The sequence below is a fragment of the Salmo salar genome, chromosome ssa21 (genome assembly GCF_905237065.1).
Source record: "Salmo salar chromosome ssa21, Ssal_v3.1, whole genome shotgun sequence".
Classification (NCBI taxonomy): Eukaryota; Metazoa; Chordata; class Actinopteri; order Salmoniformes; family Salmonidae; genus Salmo; species Salmo salar.
The window spans coordinates 15,505,644-15,524,622 of record NC_059462.1 but is presented as its reverse complement, the minus strand read 5'-3'; the positions used below and the strand labels follow the sequence as shown (position 1 = coordinate 15,524,622).

Genomic DNA, 18,979 nt, shown 5'->3' with positions numbered 1-18,979 from the left:
GCAGTCGGAGGAAACATCACACAAGGAAGGGGCTGGCTGACAGCTGGCAGCAGGCACTCCTTACCTGGGATAACTGAAATAGTTTTCAAAGCTCTCAGTACTCTGAAAGTGCGAAGAGCTGAAACATTGCCTAGTTTTACAAACTCTGTTACATACCTGCAGGAAAATTCACAATTACAATAGAGCTTGTGTACTTCAGGAGAAAATACATTCATGTAACATGGCAAGGTCCCTAAACCCCTCAAACACAATTACATGGTGGGGTAGACAATAGGTGTGAGGAGTCAGAGGAAGGACACTAGCAAAGCTAAGGTTAGACTGAGAAGTGCCTCAATATTCATCATGTCTGCATGGGATTATAATTACAAAGATGTGCAACCATTCCAACACAGTATTGCATCACAACTGTTGTCTTGTGTATGCTCCAACAATTAATACACTAACAACACAAAGAATAAACTAAGGGGACTTGTTGCCCCTGAACAACAAACAGAATCAATGTGCTAAACTACATGTACAGTTACCCAATACTTGTAACTCATCTGCCTCAAGCAGCAAAAACAAATGGTAGTGAAGTCTGGTAGCTGTTAATAGAAATAGGCAAAATGACTTGTAGCGTAGAAGTGGATTTGTCGTGAGAACTTTACAGACTGAACATTAGTGTATAGTGTTGCCACTAGTTACATCATACAGCTAGGTACGCGGGATACAGTATCCCGTTACAGCTCATACCAGGAAAACGTGTGAATACTTACGCCATGACAATAACACAGAAATCCAACCAGTTCCATGGATCTCGTAGAAAGGTGAACTTCCCGACACAGAAGCCCCTTGCCAATATTTTTATAAGAGATTCAAATGTATAAATTCCAGTGAATGTGTACCTGTTGGTAACAAAGGGGACTGGTTAGTCGACATGAATAATTGTGGATGGGTATTGTGGATGTGTATTGTGGATGTGTATTGTGGATGGGTATCGTGGATGTGTATTGTGGATGTGTATTGTGGATGTGTATTGTGGATGGGTATTGTGGATGTGTATTGTGGAAGCATGTCGATTTTGGGGTAAGAGGATGACTTACTCTATGTTCTTTGCCCAGTCCGGGGGCTGACTCAGGGTCATAAACGCACAGTTGGTAAGGATAGTGAACATGATTACCATGCTGAACAATGTGGAGGCAGTTGTCAAGGAAACGGAACTGTCCAGACTGGTTCAATATTGCTTACACATGACATACGATACAACACCTGACATCGGGCATAGAACGTATCAGGTGAGCACATATCTTCAGTACACAAATCACTATACTGCACTAATTATCTGTTCAAACAGGATAAAGACATGGGATATTTGGATATAGATTTAATTTGACCTAAAAAAAAAAACATTAATTTAAAAAAAAACGACAATGAAAGGATATGAGTGAACCAGTACCTTAATTGATATTCTTCTAAGAGGGTTGAAGGGGCTTAAGACATACAAGGCAGGAGTGGCGTTGAAGCGGAAGATGGCCTTCCCTCGGTTCAATACTATAAAGGTCTGTGAGAGAGAGAGAGAAAGGGAGAGAGAGAGGGAAAGAGAGAGGGTGAGTGAGAGAGAGAGAGAGAGAGAGAGAGAGAGAGAGAGAGAGAAAGGGAGAGAGAGAGGGTGAGAGAGAGAGAGCGAGAGAGAGAGAGAGGGAAAGAGAGAGGGAAAGGGAGAGACAGGGAGAAAGACACCCCATGAGACTGTAAACACATATTCCTGGTCAGTTAGGAGTGATGGAAATGAACTATTCACTAAACAAAAATATGTGAATTATGCATTTTTCTCTTTGAGAAGAACAACAACACAACACCAGCTTCTGGTATTGCTATAGCACACATTCTAGAGCACAGCGATACTCTGTGGTAGGGCTCGGCGATATAACGATATATATAGACGTTTATATATATATGTATATATATATATATATATATATATATATATATATATATATATATATATATGTATATATATATATATATATATATATATATATATATATATATATATATATATATATACATATATATATATACATATATATATATACATATATATACATATATATATAAACGTCTATCGTTTCATATTATGCTCTATCGTTTATTTCGTTGTGTCGCAAATCACACTCTTTACGGCAATATTTTCCGTCAATTGGACGTCGCTTTGCGTTCTTCCACACGTGCCACGTGGAAGGAAATTTGCAACACAAACAAACATGGAGGAGAGTGAACGCGACACAGAGCACGGAGACTGTACCTAAAAGAGGGGTTACGTCGGTCGCATGGACGTGGTTTGGGTATGAAAAGTCTGACACGGACCAGAAACCGTCCTCTGCAAAATATGCCGCAGGCCGGTCCCGACAACAGGCTCAAACACCACTAACCTCTTTTACCACCTATGCAAGAATCAAATGAAACAGTATGGAGAGTACGGATGAGACCACAAAAAGTAGTCGAGTGCTCAAAACAAACCCCCGACTCAGACGTTGCAAGAGGCTTTTGTCCGCGGCACACCATATGGCAAAGAATCATGAAGATGGAAGGCGATAACCGCTGCCGTTACAACTTAGCAAAGACATGGCCCCAATTTACACGGTCGAGAAATGGGGGTTTCGTGTGTTGGTGCTAACACTCGACCCAAGGTACCAAATGCAAATACCTTTTCTTTGTTGAGTATAATTCAAAATATAATAAGAAATAGGCCTTCACATGTGGTCATTTTACATAAACGATTTATTCATTGAATTTACAGAAAATGTGTATATCGTGATATGTATCGTTATCGGGATATGAAATGACCTATATCGGGATATGATATTTTGACCATATTGCCCAGCCCTACTCTGTGGTGTGGTAATATGTCTTCCCTGAACTTGTCAGATGGTATCCCTATCGATCCTTGCTTTCCTGTCACCTTGGATACAAAGGCTCTGGATGGATGAGGGCGTGCTCCACCACCTGTCCTACACAATAACAACTGAAACTGGATCTGACAACAGAGAAAGCCTGTGCTAGACAACTCTGGGTGTCACAGCATCACAGTGCCTGACACAGAGATCTCTCACAGCACGGGAATACTGTACACATGACCGGATAGACAGTAGTATGCATCAACATAAACCCTCTACTCAAAATAGTATGCAGATCCAAAGTTGAGGGCTACTGTATGCAAAAACATGAGCTACTACATCCGTTATGCAACGTTACAGACAACTGTGTGTTACACATTAATGCATGTCTATGGTTTCCAAGACTGCCATAACCCTTCACAGCTCCTTCAAACACCTCTTCCTTGGTTTCAATGCCCAGCTCTTTGTGATGACCAATCCAACTCACTTTCTGGTTGCTGTAGAAGGTGTCCAGGTCCTCCAGTGGTGTGGACACCAATCCTTTGGGAATGTCCCCGTATATGAGTGGCAGTGATTTGCCTGCCTCCAGGTCACTGCTGGGCTTGGGTCCGTTGTCGTCATCGTCATCGGGCTTCCCCTTGGGTTTCTTGGCGTTCTCCTCAGCGATCCGCCTCTCAATGGCATCAAGGGAGTCACGACAAAACAGGCGGAAGCTGTCTGGTCCTGGCGGTACAAGCAGCTGTGCCATCTTTTCATCCTGCACATTCAGAGTGAACGGCTAGCCTCCTTCATTAGAAAGGACTGGAGAAACAAGAGGGAGAAGCTCCAGTTAGAGGCAAGGGTAGTGACTCTGTATCAACTCCTGAGGCATGGATATCCCCAAAAAAAGACATAAAACCTACGAAATATTTCTGCTGAAGGAAATGTGCAACCTGTATGAGTGCAGAACACAGTGACTTGGACAATATTCTCCCGATATAATCTTACACTCACAATCATCCAATGTCACACGGATACCAGTGACAAAGGAAAACAGAAATGCTTTCCATACCGCATCTCTTTGGCAGTATAACAATCAATATGAGGAACTTTACAGTCTATTCTTCACACCTATTACTTTACTTTAAATAAACAAGCCCATGAGTGGAGGGAGATCTGGCTGTGGATCCCACAGAGGACAAGTAGCAATCCATTATCAGTCTAGGGAGACCTGTCTTCGCTCTTGAATCCACAGCAACTACCCGGCAATAATGAAATCTGATTTGCCATATAATACAGGCTTGTAGTTTAACTCATTACTCTCTGCTCCAGAGCCAATCCTACCGACAACAGCTAGAAGGCACGGTTTCGTTCCGAGCCCAGAGTTTCCACCTTAAAATGAGTAACAAAATTACAGAGGGAGAGGCTGATGTTCCAAATAGGCTCAGAGAGTAGTAAGATGATGCACAGTGACACTGCAATGGCAATATCGTGCATCCCTTTCACCACAGCTCCCCTTTGCGTCTGTCCCGCTGTGCAGAGGCCTCAGCTTTATCTCTATGTCATTGGCTTTATAGTGCAATAGTGTCATAAAATAAGTCCATTGTTTGTCTTGACAGAGCCAAGAAATCAATCACTAACACATTGGTCAATGCTGGACTGGATTGAATATAAATCACATCAATATGTCAACATAGTAAAACCCCATTGAGGAATTTAGTGAAACGAAAGTAGTCGTTGTAACCTCTGAGGTATATTTGTGCTCTGTTATGGCATTAGGTTATATCACCCCATATTTAGGTTGTGGGTTGTGACTATGAATGATTTGTTACATATAACAGAAAAGCAGATCCTGCCAAAGGCAACATAATACACTATAATATAAATACCTTAATAGCACAGCTGTGGTTTAGTTTGACTCTTCAGCCAGCTACACACAAATGCCAATTCATATGAACCTGAATTTGGAACGATTTCAGAAGTGCATATCATCAGCATTAGTACTCTATACTACTCACACATCTTCTATTGACTTTAATGGCTAGAAGCCACATCTAGTTTCCCTTCATTAAATGGAAGAAGTCATTAGGAAATGGCTTAGTTTATCTGTACAGAATTTGCCAGTTGTAGCTGTGTATCAAATTCAGCTACATTAGGGTATCTAGAATTCCTCCTTAATGCATCTGAAACGTTGACTCCAGACACAAAAGGCAACCTTTATAATTGCCTTTACAGGTATGAGTGCACGCACTAAAGGAGCAGAGCACATACACAAGTAGAAGCAGTTCTGAAAAGAGTACAATGAAGAGCTGACACCTGCATTCTGAATAATAGAACCAATTATTTAGAATGAAATATTTTATATTGTTGGCTATAAAAATACAAATGTCATATTCAAACACAGATGAATGACTAATCTACGTATGTAATATAGCCAAGATTTTATATTCGTTTAAAGTCTTTTTATGTTAAAGAGTTTTTAAACCTTTTGGAGTTTACATCAGTTGAACGTCTAGTTTTGATTTGTCTTTGATTGAGTTGTCTGTTAACATGCCTTCAACGTAAAGATCAACGAACATCTTAAACATGTAATTGGTTTTAGGTTCTAAATTGGGTGAAAAAAAAGACAAACATTCCTGAAATCCCTTTACGTTGATGACTTTTTACAAATCCAATCGGTTTTCCACATTGATTCAATGTCATCACATTGAATGTTTTGGTTGAAATGATGTGGAAACAACGTTGATTCAACTAGTTTTTGCCCAGTGGGTACCTTGCTCGACAAAACAAAACCCCCCAAAAATTGATTTAAAGGTGAATGTAAATGTCTGTATGAATCATTTCATCTTTTATCCGTGCAGCACTTTCCAACAGCTATATAAGTGAGAATGCGCCGTGATGTAAAAGAAAATACTTCCTGGCTTCAATGGTATCTGGGAGCAATTCCCAGTTTCCAATGTAATCGCTGAGATGCCAGGTTGGAGTCATGCTATAATCCTGGTACTAACCTTTCTCTAGGTTTCAGGGAGGCAGGCCTCTCCATCGGACCTACTACAAGCTGTTTCGCCTTCCATTTATTTTAGATTGCTTCTACCAGAGAATACAGGTAAATGTTCGGTCACAATCCAGCTGCAAGACAAAACCACGGGCACAATAATTCATACTGTACACTACAGTATCTCCATATAACACAACAACTCATTCAACACAATATAACATAAGATCATTATTCCTATAACCTCGGTACATCTAACTCAATGTGCATTAAGATAATAAACAGATAATGGACTAGATACATGACGTCAACTAAAAGGGATCCAGTCAAACGTATCTTACAGTCAGATGTGACCGTAGGTGTGTGGCCAAACTGTATCCAGTGAAAACATGGTGACTGTTGGCAGCAGTTGAAGAATTTCTGTTTGGTAGGCTATGTTCTGTGTTAACTCCTCGAATCTATGTTTATTGACATTGTCACGACTTCCGCCGAAGTCGGTCCCTCTCCTTGTTCGGGCGGCGTTCCCGGCGGTCGACGTCACCGGCTTTCTAGCCACCGCCGATCCACTTTTCATTTTCCATTTGTTCTGTCTTTGTCTTATCACACCTGGCTTCACTCACCAATCACTTGTTTATTATTTAACCCTCTGTTCCCCATGTTGTATTTGTGAGTGATTGTTATTTTGTTACGTGGATGATTGTCAGGCGTTGCAGTTTTGTTTTAGACCGTGTTTTTGGCACTAGTATGTGTTATGTGCTGTCATTTGGTAACCGGTATTAAAGTGCGCCTGTTTATATTACTCCGCGCTCCTGCACTTGACTTCGCCTCCCATATACACGCACTACAGACATACTGTAAATACTGACTAGTGATTAGACTTAATATGTGATCCAAAATAAATATTGAAGCGACTGGCCACCAAACATAGGCAGCATAAACAGATGGCCACCATCATTCCTGTTCCCAAGAACTATAAGGCTTCATGCCACAATGACTACCGCTCTGTAGCACTCACATCTGTAATCATGAAGTGTTTTGAGAGGCTGGTTATGGCACACATCAACTCCATCATCCCGGACACCACTCCAATTTACATACTGTCCCAACAGATCCATAAACGACACAATCTCAATTGCACTCGACACTGCCCTCATCCACCTAGGTAAGAGGATTACCTTCATGAGAATGCTGTTTATTCACTACAGCTCAGCGTTCAACATCATTGTCCCCTCCAAGCACATCACCGAGCTTAGGACCCTGGGACTGAACACATCCCTCTGCAACTGGATCCTGGACTTCCTGATAGGCTGATCCCAGGTGGTGAGGGTAGGCAACATCACCTCCGCCATGCTGACCCTCAACACGGGTGCCCCATAGGGGTGTGTGCTTTGTCCCCTCCTGTACTCCCTGTTCACCCATGACTACATGGCCACGCACGACTCCAACACCATCATCAAGTAGGGCTCCCGAGTGGCACAGATGTCTAATGCACTGCATCTCAGTGCTAGAGGCGTCGCTACAAACCCTGGTTCGATTCCAGGCTGTATCACAACCGGCCGTGATTGGGTGTCCCATAGGGCGGCACACAAATGACCGAGCATCTTCCGGGTTAGGGTTTGGCTGGGGTAGGCTGTCATTGTAAATAATAAGTTGTTCTTAACTGACTTGCCTAGTTAAATAAAGGTTAAATAAAAAAAAGTTTAAAGTTTGCTGACAACGCGGCGGTGATAGGCCTGATCACCGTCGACGATGAGACAGCCTACAGGGAGGAGGTCAGTAACCTGTCAATGTGGTGCCAGGACAACAACCTCTCCCTCAACGTCAGTAAGACCAAGGAGCTGATCATGGTCTACAGGATAGCACCTCCCTAGATCGCATGGCACTACAGATGGTGGTGCAGGCAATGCTACCAAATACTAATTGAGTGTATGTAAACTTCTGACCCACTGGGAATGTGATGAAAGAAATAAAAGCTGAAATAAATCATTCTCTCTACTATTATTCTGACATTTCAGGTTCTTAAAATACAGCGGTGATCCTAACTGACCTAAGACAGGGAATGTTTACTAGGATTAAATGTCAGGGATTGTGAAAAACTGAGTTTAAATGTATTTGGCTAAGGTGTATGTAAACTTCCGACTTCAGCTGTACATATCTACCCCTATCACTCCAGTATCCCTGCACATTGTAAATATGGTACTGGAACTGACTGACCCTGTATATAGTATGCTTACTTACTTTCTCGTGCTCTTATTTCTTGTGTGTTTTTGTTGGACCTTATGTTATTTTTAATATTACATTGTTATTGATTACTGCATTGTTGGGTTAGAGCTATCAAGAAAGGCATTTCACTGTACTTGTGCATGTGACATTAAAACGTAGAACTTGAAACCAGTGTTTCATACAGGCCTCTAGTATCTATTGCACACGACTATGAGCTGCTAATGTGCTTCAGATAGTTCTCTTCATCTGCAAGCTGTTGCCTTGACATCAAGACCTTGAGGTGGCCAGCTGACCAAAAATGGCAACTCATTTGTCTCCTCTATCGTTCACTGACCTCAAATGACACCACTTTTGTTTTCTCTATCTTTCACCGTGCATATTAGCCCCGCCCTCCATGTTTCATTAATTCAAACAGGTTGACAGAAAACCCATGGTAAGCTACTTGTCTCAATGTGCTTTTTTTAGCCTAAGTGCTGGTATGTTTTTTCTCTCTTGTCAACACATTATGGAATTATCACGGATAATTATCATTGTTGACAACGAGTTAGCAAGAGAGCAGAAACAGACGGGCACTCAAGCTAAAGTGTGTTAGTCTTCTTACTTGAAAAATGTACAATGAACTCAGGTACAATGAAAGGACTCCAGGGAGGGAAGTAGAACCACGGCTATAGACATGATATAGCATAGATTATTTAAACCATAATTGCCATGCATCATGACGTTTTAGCAGCTTGTTATTTAGGCGAAAACATTTAGGGACAGAGCTTCAGAGCATCTGCATATTTCCTACTGTAGCCGACCATAAACCACATTGAAAGTCCAATTTTAGTTGCTTAGTCTGTTATCGAAATAAATAATCCCAAATCAGTCTAACAGAGCAACGAAGGCTACTTGCTCTCCCTCTCTTTCGTGTACGGGTGCTGTTGATTGACGGATTGATTCTACCGGGCAGTCCTACTTTTCGCGCATGTGCTGCTGTCCATGGTGCTGAAAGGTTAACCGCACTGGACTAAGCGCAGAAATGCCAGTGGGTCTATCAGAAATGCGTGATACCCTCCCTCCAGAGTGTCTGCTCATGTGAATGGCACTGATTTATCCTCCATTATTTCACAAGAGATTTGCCCAAGAGGGAGAAATCTAAAGTTCATTGCATTACTCACATAAGAGCGTACAAAATTATGTAGTCTAACTAACTATTCAAATCACACTCGCCTTAGTGGTATATCACTTAGCCAACTGTAAATTATGTTCAATTTCATGACAAAATATGCATGTTGACCTGGGTTACTCATGCAGGCAAATTTATGATACGATTTAGGAAAGTTGAGATGGGACTTTAAATTAATAAAAGCGCTGTTTTGCTGTTTTGCCGACTACTACAACGAAATTGTACAAAAGCAACGTTATATATCAGAAAGCAAGCAACACTGAGTTATTGAGGTAAAATAGCTTACATTTTTGTTATCTTAACCAATCAAACAAATGAGTATTGAGAATGTATGACCAATATCGTATTTAAACCCGCAGCCAATAAATGACACATTTAAAACATCTGCTTGACTATTACCACAACCTTGACACGCAGCTAGCTGACTGACTTCTGTATGTTCATGCATTTCTGCGTCTCGTCCATAAGAAAGTCCACCCTGAGAGGCGCGCTGAGGGAATGTAAATACATATAAATCTGTCCACACAACAGAAAAGGAGAAAGGTGTACGGATACATTCGAAAATGAATGACTTGATTAGGCTTATATTTTGGATATGAATATGAATATGACCGCATCCGATGATACCGGAGGGCATCAAACAAGTTACCTTATCAATGGTAGATATGACGTACGAAGGGGGTTCAACTGCTGTCGCCATATTGTAGGCTTCAATTATTTCCATGGAGAAGGCTCTCTCAGAGCAAAATCTCCGCCCTACCCAGCGAGTCTGGTAGAACCAACACCCTCAAGCCACCCTTCCCATTCACGTACACGACAGTAGGCTATAGCCAAGCGCCCACAACCACTGCTTGCATCACGCCTCACGCCTCGATTTTTCAGATAAAAAAAATTGGCTAAGTTGTAGAATGACTGGAGAAGTGTGACACATTTAGCGCGTCGGCGATACTATAAATAATGTAGACCTATACATTACGATGAGTCTAAACAGACTGATTACGATTTATAGCCTATAAATATATGTATATTGAAGAGTTATGACAGGATAATGTCGCAGATAAATACATACAAACATGTTTTGCTAGTGGGATAAAGTAAAATCGTTCTTGACTGGTATATGTTCAATTCTCATTCTCATCAATTCTCATCTTTATATGGCAATAATCATATTACAGCCTATCTAGTCCCATGTGATGAAGTGTTGGCTACAGTAGGCTATTTGTCCGGCTGTTCCAACGTTGCTAGCCTTATTGCCACTCTGTTGACATTAAACTAACAGGTTGGAATACCTGGAAGTGGCACCCAATTAGAAACACTATTGATGGGTCAGCTGAAACAATACTGCAGCAGCAGACGGGACACTATTATGATCACAGTGATCAATAACATTCGATTCATATATCCGCCCTAACAAGGTTATTAAACTAGGCTACAGTAGGGCGCATTATATTTTGTGTTGAACTATATTTTCTATGGGAGATTGGACATGCCGAAAGAACAATGTTGTCAGAGGTTAGAGGGGATGAGTTAAATGCGGAAGACACATTTCAGTTGAATACATTCAGTTGGACAACTGACTAGGTATCCCCCTTTCCCTTTCCCCTTTTATTTCATGCCTGATCCAGGGTTTGACCCACTGACATTATATGAATAAGGTTTGATCACACAAATATTGTAATAACTAGCAGGATCATAGTATTATCTGCTAAACAGCTTATTTCACCCAGCAAGACTAATTCCCTTTAAAACCTACGCCACAGTTGTTTTTTAAATGAATAAAATACAGATCTGTAAAATCTGGTAATCCCCTGTCAAAATGACAAGATGCCCATAGTACGGATTAGCCTAAACTACATTATCTGAGTATACAATAGTCCCTATCATAATTATTTGAATAGGTCAGCTATAGGTTACACATCATGGGATATTCTGTTACCAATAACTGATCATTATTGTATCAGGACCCTCCAGGCATCTTCTTTAACCATATTTTTCCATCAACCTTGTCATGCATCAGTTTTGAAAAACAGGGACAGCTCCCACTCCGTTTTCACCTGAGACATTAAAGATGGTTTTTTGAGAGATTTATTTAAATTACGCAATCATTTCCCACCTTTGGGCAGCCCTATGGCACCCATTCCCATCCCCTATACTTACCATTCGTTTTTCATCCAAGGCAGGTAAAGACAATAATCGCTAGGCACGCCTTGATGTTGCTTTCTCCCGAGTAAGGTGATTGAAGGACACATGTGTAAACTTGACTAAGTCAAATGTGTTTTCTTCTTTCGATTTAGTATTTCCCAGAGATGGACAACAACAAAAAATCACAGGAGAGAGTGATTAACTTGTTGCCACAGTCGTCTTGTTCAGAGCATTCTGTTTCGCTTCCGGTTGTTACCGGGTACCAATGACGGCAGAGAGTCGGGGGTTGTGTGCGTGATCAGAAATAATGTCTGTCTGTGGTCGTGGATGTCGGGAAGAGATAATGGGAAGTCTACAGTTTAGTATCACTGAAATGGAGATTACATGTAGGCATACCTACTGTAACACATTGAAGAACATTCAAAAAGTGTTAGTCATCTCTGGATGTTGGTGAAGTATGGAGGTAGTTTCTGATACACACAGTGGGTGACTGTGGTAATACGATGTGAGAGTGTTTTTCTCATTATGAAAATGCTAAAGGCTTCACTACACATTGTCACTACAACGTGTGCATCAATAAAAAAAAAAAAAACCTTGTAGCACTAGAGACAGTTTCATATCATATTAGTACAAAATACCAGCTTTCTGTGTGATTTATTAGTATTTTAAAACATTTTTATTAGAGGAAATCTGTGACAAATAAGAAGGCAGAGAAATGCACTTATAAACAAGTGTGAATATTGCCCTCTGTCGTTCTAGCCCAAAAATACCCCAGACTATATGCTTTCAAGTGTTCTGATGGCACCTGGTGGCTGCAGGCAGCATTGTTCAGGGATCAAATCCAATGCGTTGCGTTTTGTACATATCATTCATCCATGTGCTGAAATACAGCAACCATCAATTCTGTGTTTCCAGAAAAAAAGGTTTTATTTTATTGAAGGTCTTTGTAGTTTTCCATTCAACATGAGAGGATCTCTTTAGTCGGATCCTGACTGGAGGTGTGTGAGTGAAGGGAGTACATATAGATTGGTGTTACAATGGGGGAAAATGTGTTGTTTAAACTCTAATTTGGGTAAATTCCAATGACACTACTTTTTAATTAACTTCATTTAGATGAATTTCTACAGGTTTTTGTTTTCTGGGTAAATTCCTTTCGTTGCCAAATGGGCCCACGCTGATGTATGACTAACAAACCGCTGTGTGACATTTACAGACTTCCCTGTTAAATGTTTTTCCCGGGAGCCTTTTTTTTCTCATTCAGGGCACATTGCTGGGTTCATGTTGCTATAGCACAGTTGGCCACTGTGTGAGTTTCCACCCTAACCCACTTCTCTGAATCATCATTAACAACACTGACGGGTTCAGTAATTTCCAGAACATCAGTACTCAAAGACAGGGATCCTAATGGATGGTGCCCTAGTGAGCCAACATTTGTCTGAGTGCCAGCTAGCCAGACAATGGGTGCGTTCCCCCGCCTAGGCGTTGCTGACGAATACCTAGATTTTACAATGCCTGGACAAGTATTTTACTTATCAGCTAACTCCATCATATATTATAGCAATCTGTCAGTTGGTGACACAGTCGATGATGTGGCACGCAACCATTGGTTGATGCATGCAACATCTGAGCAGGGGGACTTGACCAATGTGGCACGGACTGAGCTAATACAACCCTGGGCAGCACAGCATGCATCATGGGAAAGCAAGTGTGTGATGGGACACTTTGAAATGTGCAGTGAGGAGTGTGATTTTAACTGCTTTAAATGTTCCAAATCATTTAACTGATTCACACACTTAAAAATAAAGGTGCAAGTTGGAACCAAATAGGGTTCTTGTGAGCGATGCCATAGGGAACCATTTTTGGGTCTCCAAAGAACCATGAATGGGTTGTTCCTTTAAAGAACCCTACAAACAACAAAAGAACACAATATAAATATCAAGAGCTCCAAATAACCATTATTGGTTACACAAGTATCCAGCATAAAAAGTTCTACAAATGTCCATTATTGGTTCTACAAAGAACCCTAGCCCTAACCCTAACCCAACCTCTTGTAGCACAGCATTGATGGTTCTTTGTCGATCTCTAAAGGTTTCTGTATAGAACCTAAATCAAATGTTTCTTTAAAATATGGTGGTTCTTCTGCAATTTTGTTAAAATACGTTGATCCCTTCAAATGTATTGAAATAATAATCAATAATGACTAAACAAATGTCAAATTTACCAATCATTTATTATACAACCAAGAAGTACAAAACAAAGTAGAATCTACAATTTCAAACAAAGTACCATTTCATTTCAAACTCAAAGTACAATTTCCAACAAAGTACCATTTCCATTCATTTCAAAGTACAATTTCCAACATATTTCCATTCATTTCAAAGTACAATTTCCAACATAGTACAATTTCCAGTCATTTCAAAGTACAATTTAAAACAATGTAATTGTTCAATAATAGAGGTACAGTATAATCTAAGAACATGAGTATGTGACTGGAGGACACGGTAGTAAAGCGGAAGGGGCCATCACTTTCACATCGTAAACCTTCGTAATTTAAGGACATGATCTTCCAATCCATTATCGCTACATTTCTCTTGTCAGACATTCTGTTGACTTTATGTTCCTGACAGATTAGGATAAATCATTGTAGTCTACAATCATTTGACAGCAGACCACACACACACACACACACGCATATCTGTAATGAATTGGACAAGCGATACGTCAACACCTCATTGAAGATGTGCATGTGGTCTGCAGGAAAAGGATTGTAAGACCAAGACAATGACTGATCCTAGTCTGTCAGGAACATGACGTCAAAAGAATGTCTGACAAGAGATATGTAATAATAGTGGATAGAAAGTTCCTGTTCCTAGATTATGAAGGTAAGGCTTCCACTCTCCAGAGGCTTTCCATCCACACAACCCCTGAGCACAATGGTTGGTGTTGGAAACACAGGGTCCTGGTAAACAAAGCAGACATACGATACAGAGAAAAAAAGTGAGCGAGTAAAGAGTGAGTGAACCATGAGAATAAATGTCCCAAGTGACTGTACAGACATTTATCCTTTTGAATACATCCATATAAGCTTTTCGAGGTGCCTTTGCTGGGTGGGCAGAATGCAAAGTGAATGAAACGTTTTTCAAACTCTAAGAATTCAAAGTGACGAGAACCTAATTGTAGAGCCCTGCACTAATGGCTCAAAAAAAGTAATGAGCGTTCCAAAATGTCGTAACGACAATTCTTATTTCACTTACCTCATCAGCCGCAAACAACTGTGCTGGATCCTCTTTGAGGATAAATGGCAGCAGGAAAATGGTTCCGCTGACCATCTGGCCTGAAAAACAGAATTAAACATCTTCATTCATTGCATCTCTGATATTGTTATTGAACATTGTTTTAACTTTCCCTGCTCAAGCTTGAATGAGCATCCCCTTTTGCGCCACCTAGATTGGCCACCACCCAACTACCGTATCATAGACAAATCAGTGGACCCCTAGCAGCTGCCCACTGCAGGCTGAACATCAAGAGTAATAATATAAAACCACTTACCCGCTTCTTCCACCTCTGATCGGGCAGCCATCTAGCAACTGGGCACATGACGTCTTCATTGGACTCTTTGGGTCCTTCTCAACTATGTTGCCTGCCTATTTATGCAGATTGGTTATCAATAGCTTGCCCACGTCCTTGTGCATGAGTGCTGTCATCTCCTCCAAAAGCTAGAGAGAGCGAGAGAAGAGAGAGAGAGAGAGAGAGAGAGAGAGAGAGAGAGCGAAGAGAGAGAGGGAGAAGAAATCATAAATTATGTAAATTCATGCTGTACATTTATTCTGTAAATTAATTAATCTACTGTATTTTATTCAGGAACTAAATTAGATTAACGAAATAGGTCCTCAAAATACCAGACAAATATGTCAAATCCACCACAAAAACATATAGTAACAGCTGAGACCTCTAATATGAATTACATTATATATTCTGTAAATACATTCTGTACATTTATTTATTAACTAAATGAGATAAATGGATAAATAGGTACGTTAACAAAATACCTGTCAAATATGCTATTATTTGTTACTCGCTGTAAGGGCCGCTGTTTGTCAACATTAATAGCTACATTTCTCAATGCTAGCCAGAGGCGCTCGTTGTTTAGCTAATGTTAGCTAGCCAGTGTTCATATTTAGCTGGTGATAGGTTTTGGTTGAAACAACTAACATCTCCCATGATGATAATACTGACAAATTAGTTTTCTAGCTAACTTGGACAACCCAAGCTAGATAGCTAACACATCTGACTTGGTCAGAGATAGTGTTAGCTAACATAGATAATGTATTGTAGCAAGCTAGCTATTTAGCACCATGCACCATGTGATGTTAGCTATCTGGCTAGCTATGTTACAGTGCATTTGGAAAGTAATCAGACCCCTTGACTTTTTCCCCATTTTGTTTTAAGTTACAGCCTTATTCTAAAATGGAATAAAGGTTTTTTTCCCCATCAATCTACACACAATACCCCATAATGACAAAGCAAACAGGTTTTTATACATTTTTGCAAATGTATAGAAAAATTATTCTGAAATATGACATTAACATAAGTATTCAGAACCTTTACTCAGTACTTTGTTTAAGCACCTTTGGCAGCGATTACCGCCTCAAGACTTCTTGGGTATGATGCTACAAGCTTGGCAAACCTGTATTTGGGGAATTTCTCCCATTCTTCTCTACAGATCCTCTCAAGCTCTGTCAGGTTGGATGGGGAGCGTCGCTGCACAGCTATTTTCATGTCTCTCCAGAGATGTTAGATCGGCTTCAAGTCGATCTGGCTGGGCCACTCAAGGACATTCAGAGATCTGTCCCAAAGCCATTCCTGCATTGTCTTGGCTGTGTGCTTAGGGTCATTGGCCTGTTGGAAGGTGAACCTTCACCCCAGTCTAAGGTCATGAGCACCCTGGAGCAGGTTTTCATCAAGGATCTCTCTGTACTTTGCTCCGTTGATCTTTCCCTCAATCCTGACTAGTCTCCCAGTTCCTGCCGCTGAAAAATATCCTCACCACCATGCTTCACCGTAGGGATGGTGCCAGGTTTCCTCCAGACATGACTCTTGTCATTCAGGCCAAAGAGTTCAATCTTGGTTTTATCAGACCAGAGACTCTTGTTTCTCATGGTCTGAGTCTTTAGGTGTCTTTTGGCAAACACCAAGCGGGCTGTCATGTGCCTTTTACTGAGGAGTGGCTTCCGTCTGGCCACTCTACCATAAAGGCCTGATTGGTGGAGTGCTGCAGAGATGGTTGTCCTTCTGGAAGGTTCTCCCATCTCCACAGAGGAACTCTGAAGCTCTGTCAGAGTGACCAACGGGTTCTTGGTCACCTCCCTGACCAAGGCTCTTCTCCCATGATTGCTCAGTTTGGGCGGGTGGCCAGCTCTAGGAAGAGTCTTGGTGGTTCCAAATGTCTTCCATTTAAGAATGATGGAGGCCACTGTGTTCTTGGGGACCTTCAATGCTGCAGAAATGTTTTGGTACCCTTCCCCAGATCTGTGCCTCGATACAATCCTGTCTCTGAGCTCTACTGACAATTCCTTCAACGTCATGGCTTGGTTTTTGCTCTGACATGCACTGTCAACTGTGGGACCTTATACAGACAGGTGTGTGCCTTTCCAAATCATGTCCAATCAATTGCATTTACCACAGGTTGGAGTCCAAGTTGTAGAAGCCTCTCAAGGATGATCAATGGAAACAGGATGCACCTGAGCTCAATTTCGAGTCACATTGCAAAGGGTCTGAATACTTATGCAAATAAGGTAGTTTTTTGTTATATATATATTTATTGCACCATTTTTTAAAAATGGTTTTTGTTTGTCATTATGGGGTACTGTGTGTAGATTGATGAGGGGAAAAAAATGTTTCACCCATTTTAGAATTAGGCTGTAACGTAACAAAATGTGGAAAAAGTCAAGGGTTCTGAATATTTTCAGAATGCGCTGTATCTAAGTTCCCTATCTACTATGCTAGACTGCTAGCTACACCAGGCGTGAGAGTTTGCTGTACACCACAGTAGCAATATTGGCTAGCTAGTAGACAGCTAATGTTAGTAAGTTGATATAACCAAAGATACAGTGGAGCAAAAAAGTATTTAGTCAGCCACCAGTTGTGCAAGTTCTCCCACTTAAAAAGATGAGAGAGGCCTGTAATTTTCATCATAGGTACACGTCAACTATGACAGACAAATTGAGAAGAAAAAAAATCCTGAAAATCACATTGTAGGATTTTTTATGAATTTATTTGCGAATTATGGTGGAAAATAAGTCAGATTTCTGGCTCTCACAGACCTGTAACTTCTTCTTTAAGAGGCTCCTCTGTCCTCCACTCGTTACCTGTATTAATGGCACCTGTTTGAACTTGTTATCAGTATAAAAGACACCTGTCCACAACCTCAAACAGTCACACTCCAAACTCCACTATGGCCAAGACCAAAGAGCTGTCAAAGGACACCAGAAACTAATTGTATACCTGGACCAGGCTGGGAAGACAGAATCTGCAATAGGTAAGCAGCTTGGTTTGAAGAAATCAACTGTGGGAGCAATTATTAGGAAATGGAAGACATACAAGACCACTGATAATCTCCCTCGATCTGGGGCTCCACGCAAGATCTCAACCCGTGGGGTCAAAATGATCACAAGAACGGTGAGCAAAAATCCCAGAACCACACGGGGGGACCTAGTGAATGACCTGCAGAGAGCTGGGACCAAAGTAACAAAGCCTACCATCAGTAACACACTACGCCGCCAGGGACTCAAATCCTGCAGTGCCAGACGTGTTCCCCTGCTTAAGCCAGTACATGTCCAGGCCCGTCTGAAGTTTGCTAGAGAGCATTTGGATGATCCAGAAGAGGATTGGGAGAATGTCATATGGTCAGATGAAACCAAAATATAACTTTTTGGTAAAAACTCAACTCGTCATGTTTGGAGGACAAAGAATGCTGAGTTGCATCCAAAGAACACCATACCTATTGTAGAGCAGGGGGTGGAAACGTCATGCTTTGGGGCGGTTTTTCTGCAAAGGGACCAGGACGACTGATCCGTGTAAAGGAAAGAATGAATGGGGCCATGTATCGTGAGATTTTGAGTGAAAACCTCCTTCCATCAGCAAGGGCATTGAAGATGAAACGTGGCTGGGTCTTTCAGCATGACAATGATCCCAAACACACCGCCTGGGCAACGAAGGAGTGGCTTCGTAAGAAGCATTTCAAGGTCCTGGAGTGGCCTAGCCAGTCTCCAGATCTCAACCCCATAGAAAATCTTTGGAGGGAGTTGAAAGTCCGTGTTGCCCAGCAACAGCCCCAAAACATCACTGCTCTATAGGAGATCTGCATGGAGGAATGGGCCAAAATACCAGCAACAGTGTGTGAAAACCTTGTGAAGACTTACAGAAAACGTTTGACCTGTGTCATTGCCAACAAAGGGTATATAACAAAGTATTGAGATAAACTTTTGTTATTGACCAAATACTTATTTTCCACCATAATTTGCAAATAAATTCATTAAAAATCCTACAATGTGATTTTTCTGGATTTTTTTCCTTCTCATTTTGTCTGTCATAGTT

General features: G+C 41.1%; 1 protein-coding gene and 1 long non-coding RNA gene across 3 annotated transcripts in view; both read right to left on the bottom strand.

The window, feature by feature from the left end:
- The window catches only part of scn1laa (sodium channel, voltage-gated, type I-like, alpha), a 41,690-nt gene extending 29,972 nt beyond the window's left edge, over positions 1-11,718 (bottom strand). The window contains exons 1-5 of one of the 2 annotated variants that reach the window (XM_045704499.1): positions 11,399-11,718; positions 3,364-3,677; positions 1,422-1,540; positions 1,083-1,172; positions 756-884 (exon numbers count right to left, since the gene is read on the bottom strand). In XM_045704499.1, coding sequence (XP_045560455.1) covers positions 756-884; positions 1,083-1,172; positions 1,422-1,540; positions 3,364-3,624 — 599 coding nt within the window. In that variant the 5' untranslated portion in view covers positions 3,625-3,677; positions 11,399-11,718. Of the gene's footprint in view, positions 1-755; positions 885-1,082; positions 1,173-1,421; positions 1,541-3,363; positions 3,678-11,398 lie in introns of those variants that run through there. The other variant, XM_045704498.1, reaches the window with a different exon arrangement.
- A 1,876-nt stretch (positions 11,719-13,594) lies between these two features.
- On the bottom strand, positions 13,595-15,104 carry LOC106581722 (uncharacterized). The gene is made up of 3 exons (XR_001323168.2): positions 14,933-15,104; positions 14,638-14,717; positions 13,595-14,342 (listed from the first exon to the last, which is right to left on the bottom strand). It is a non-coding gene; the product is annotated as an uncharacterized lncRNA (long non-coding RNA).
- Between the last annotated feature and the right edge of the window lie 3,875 nt (positions 15,105-18,979).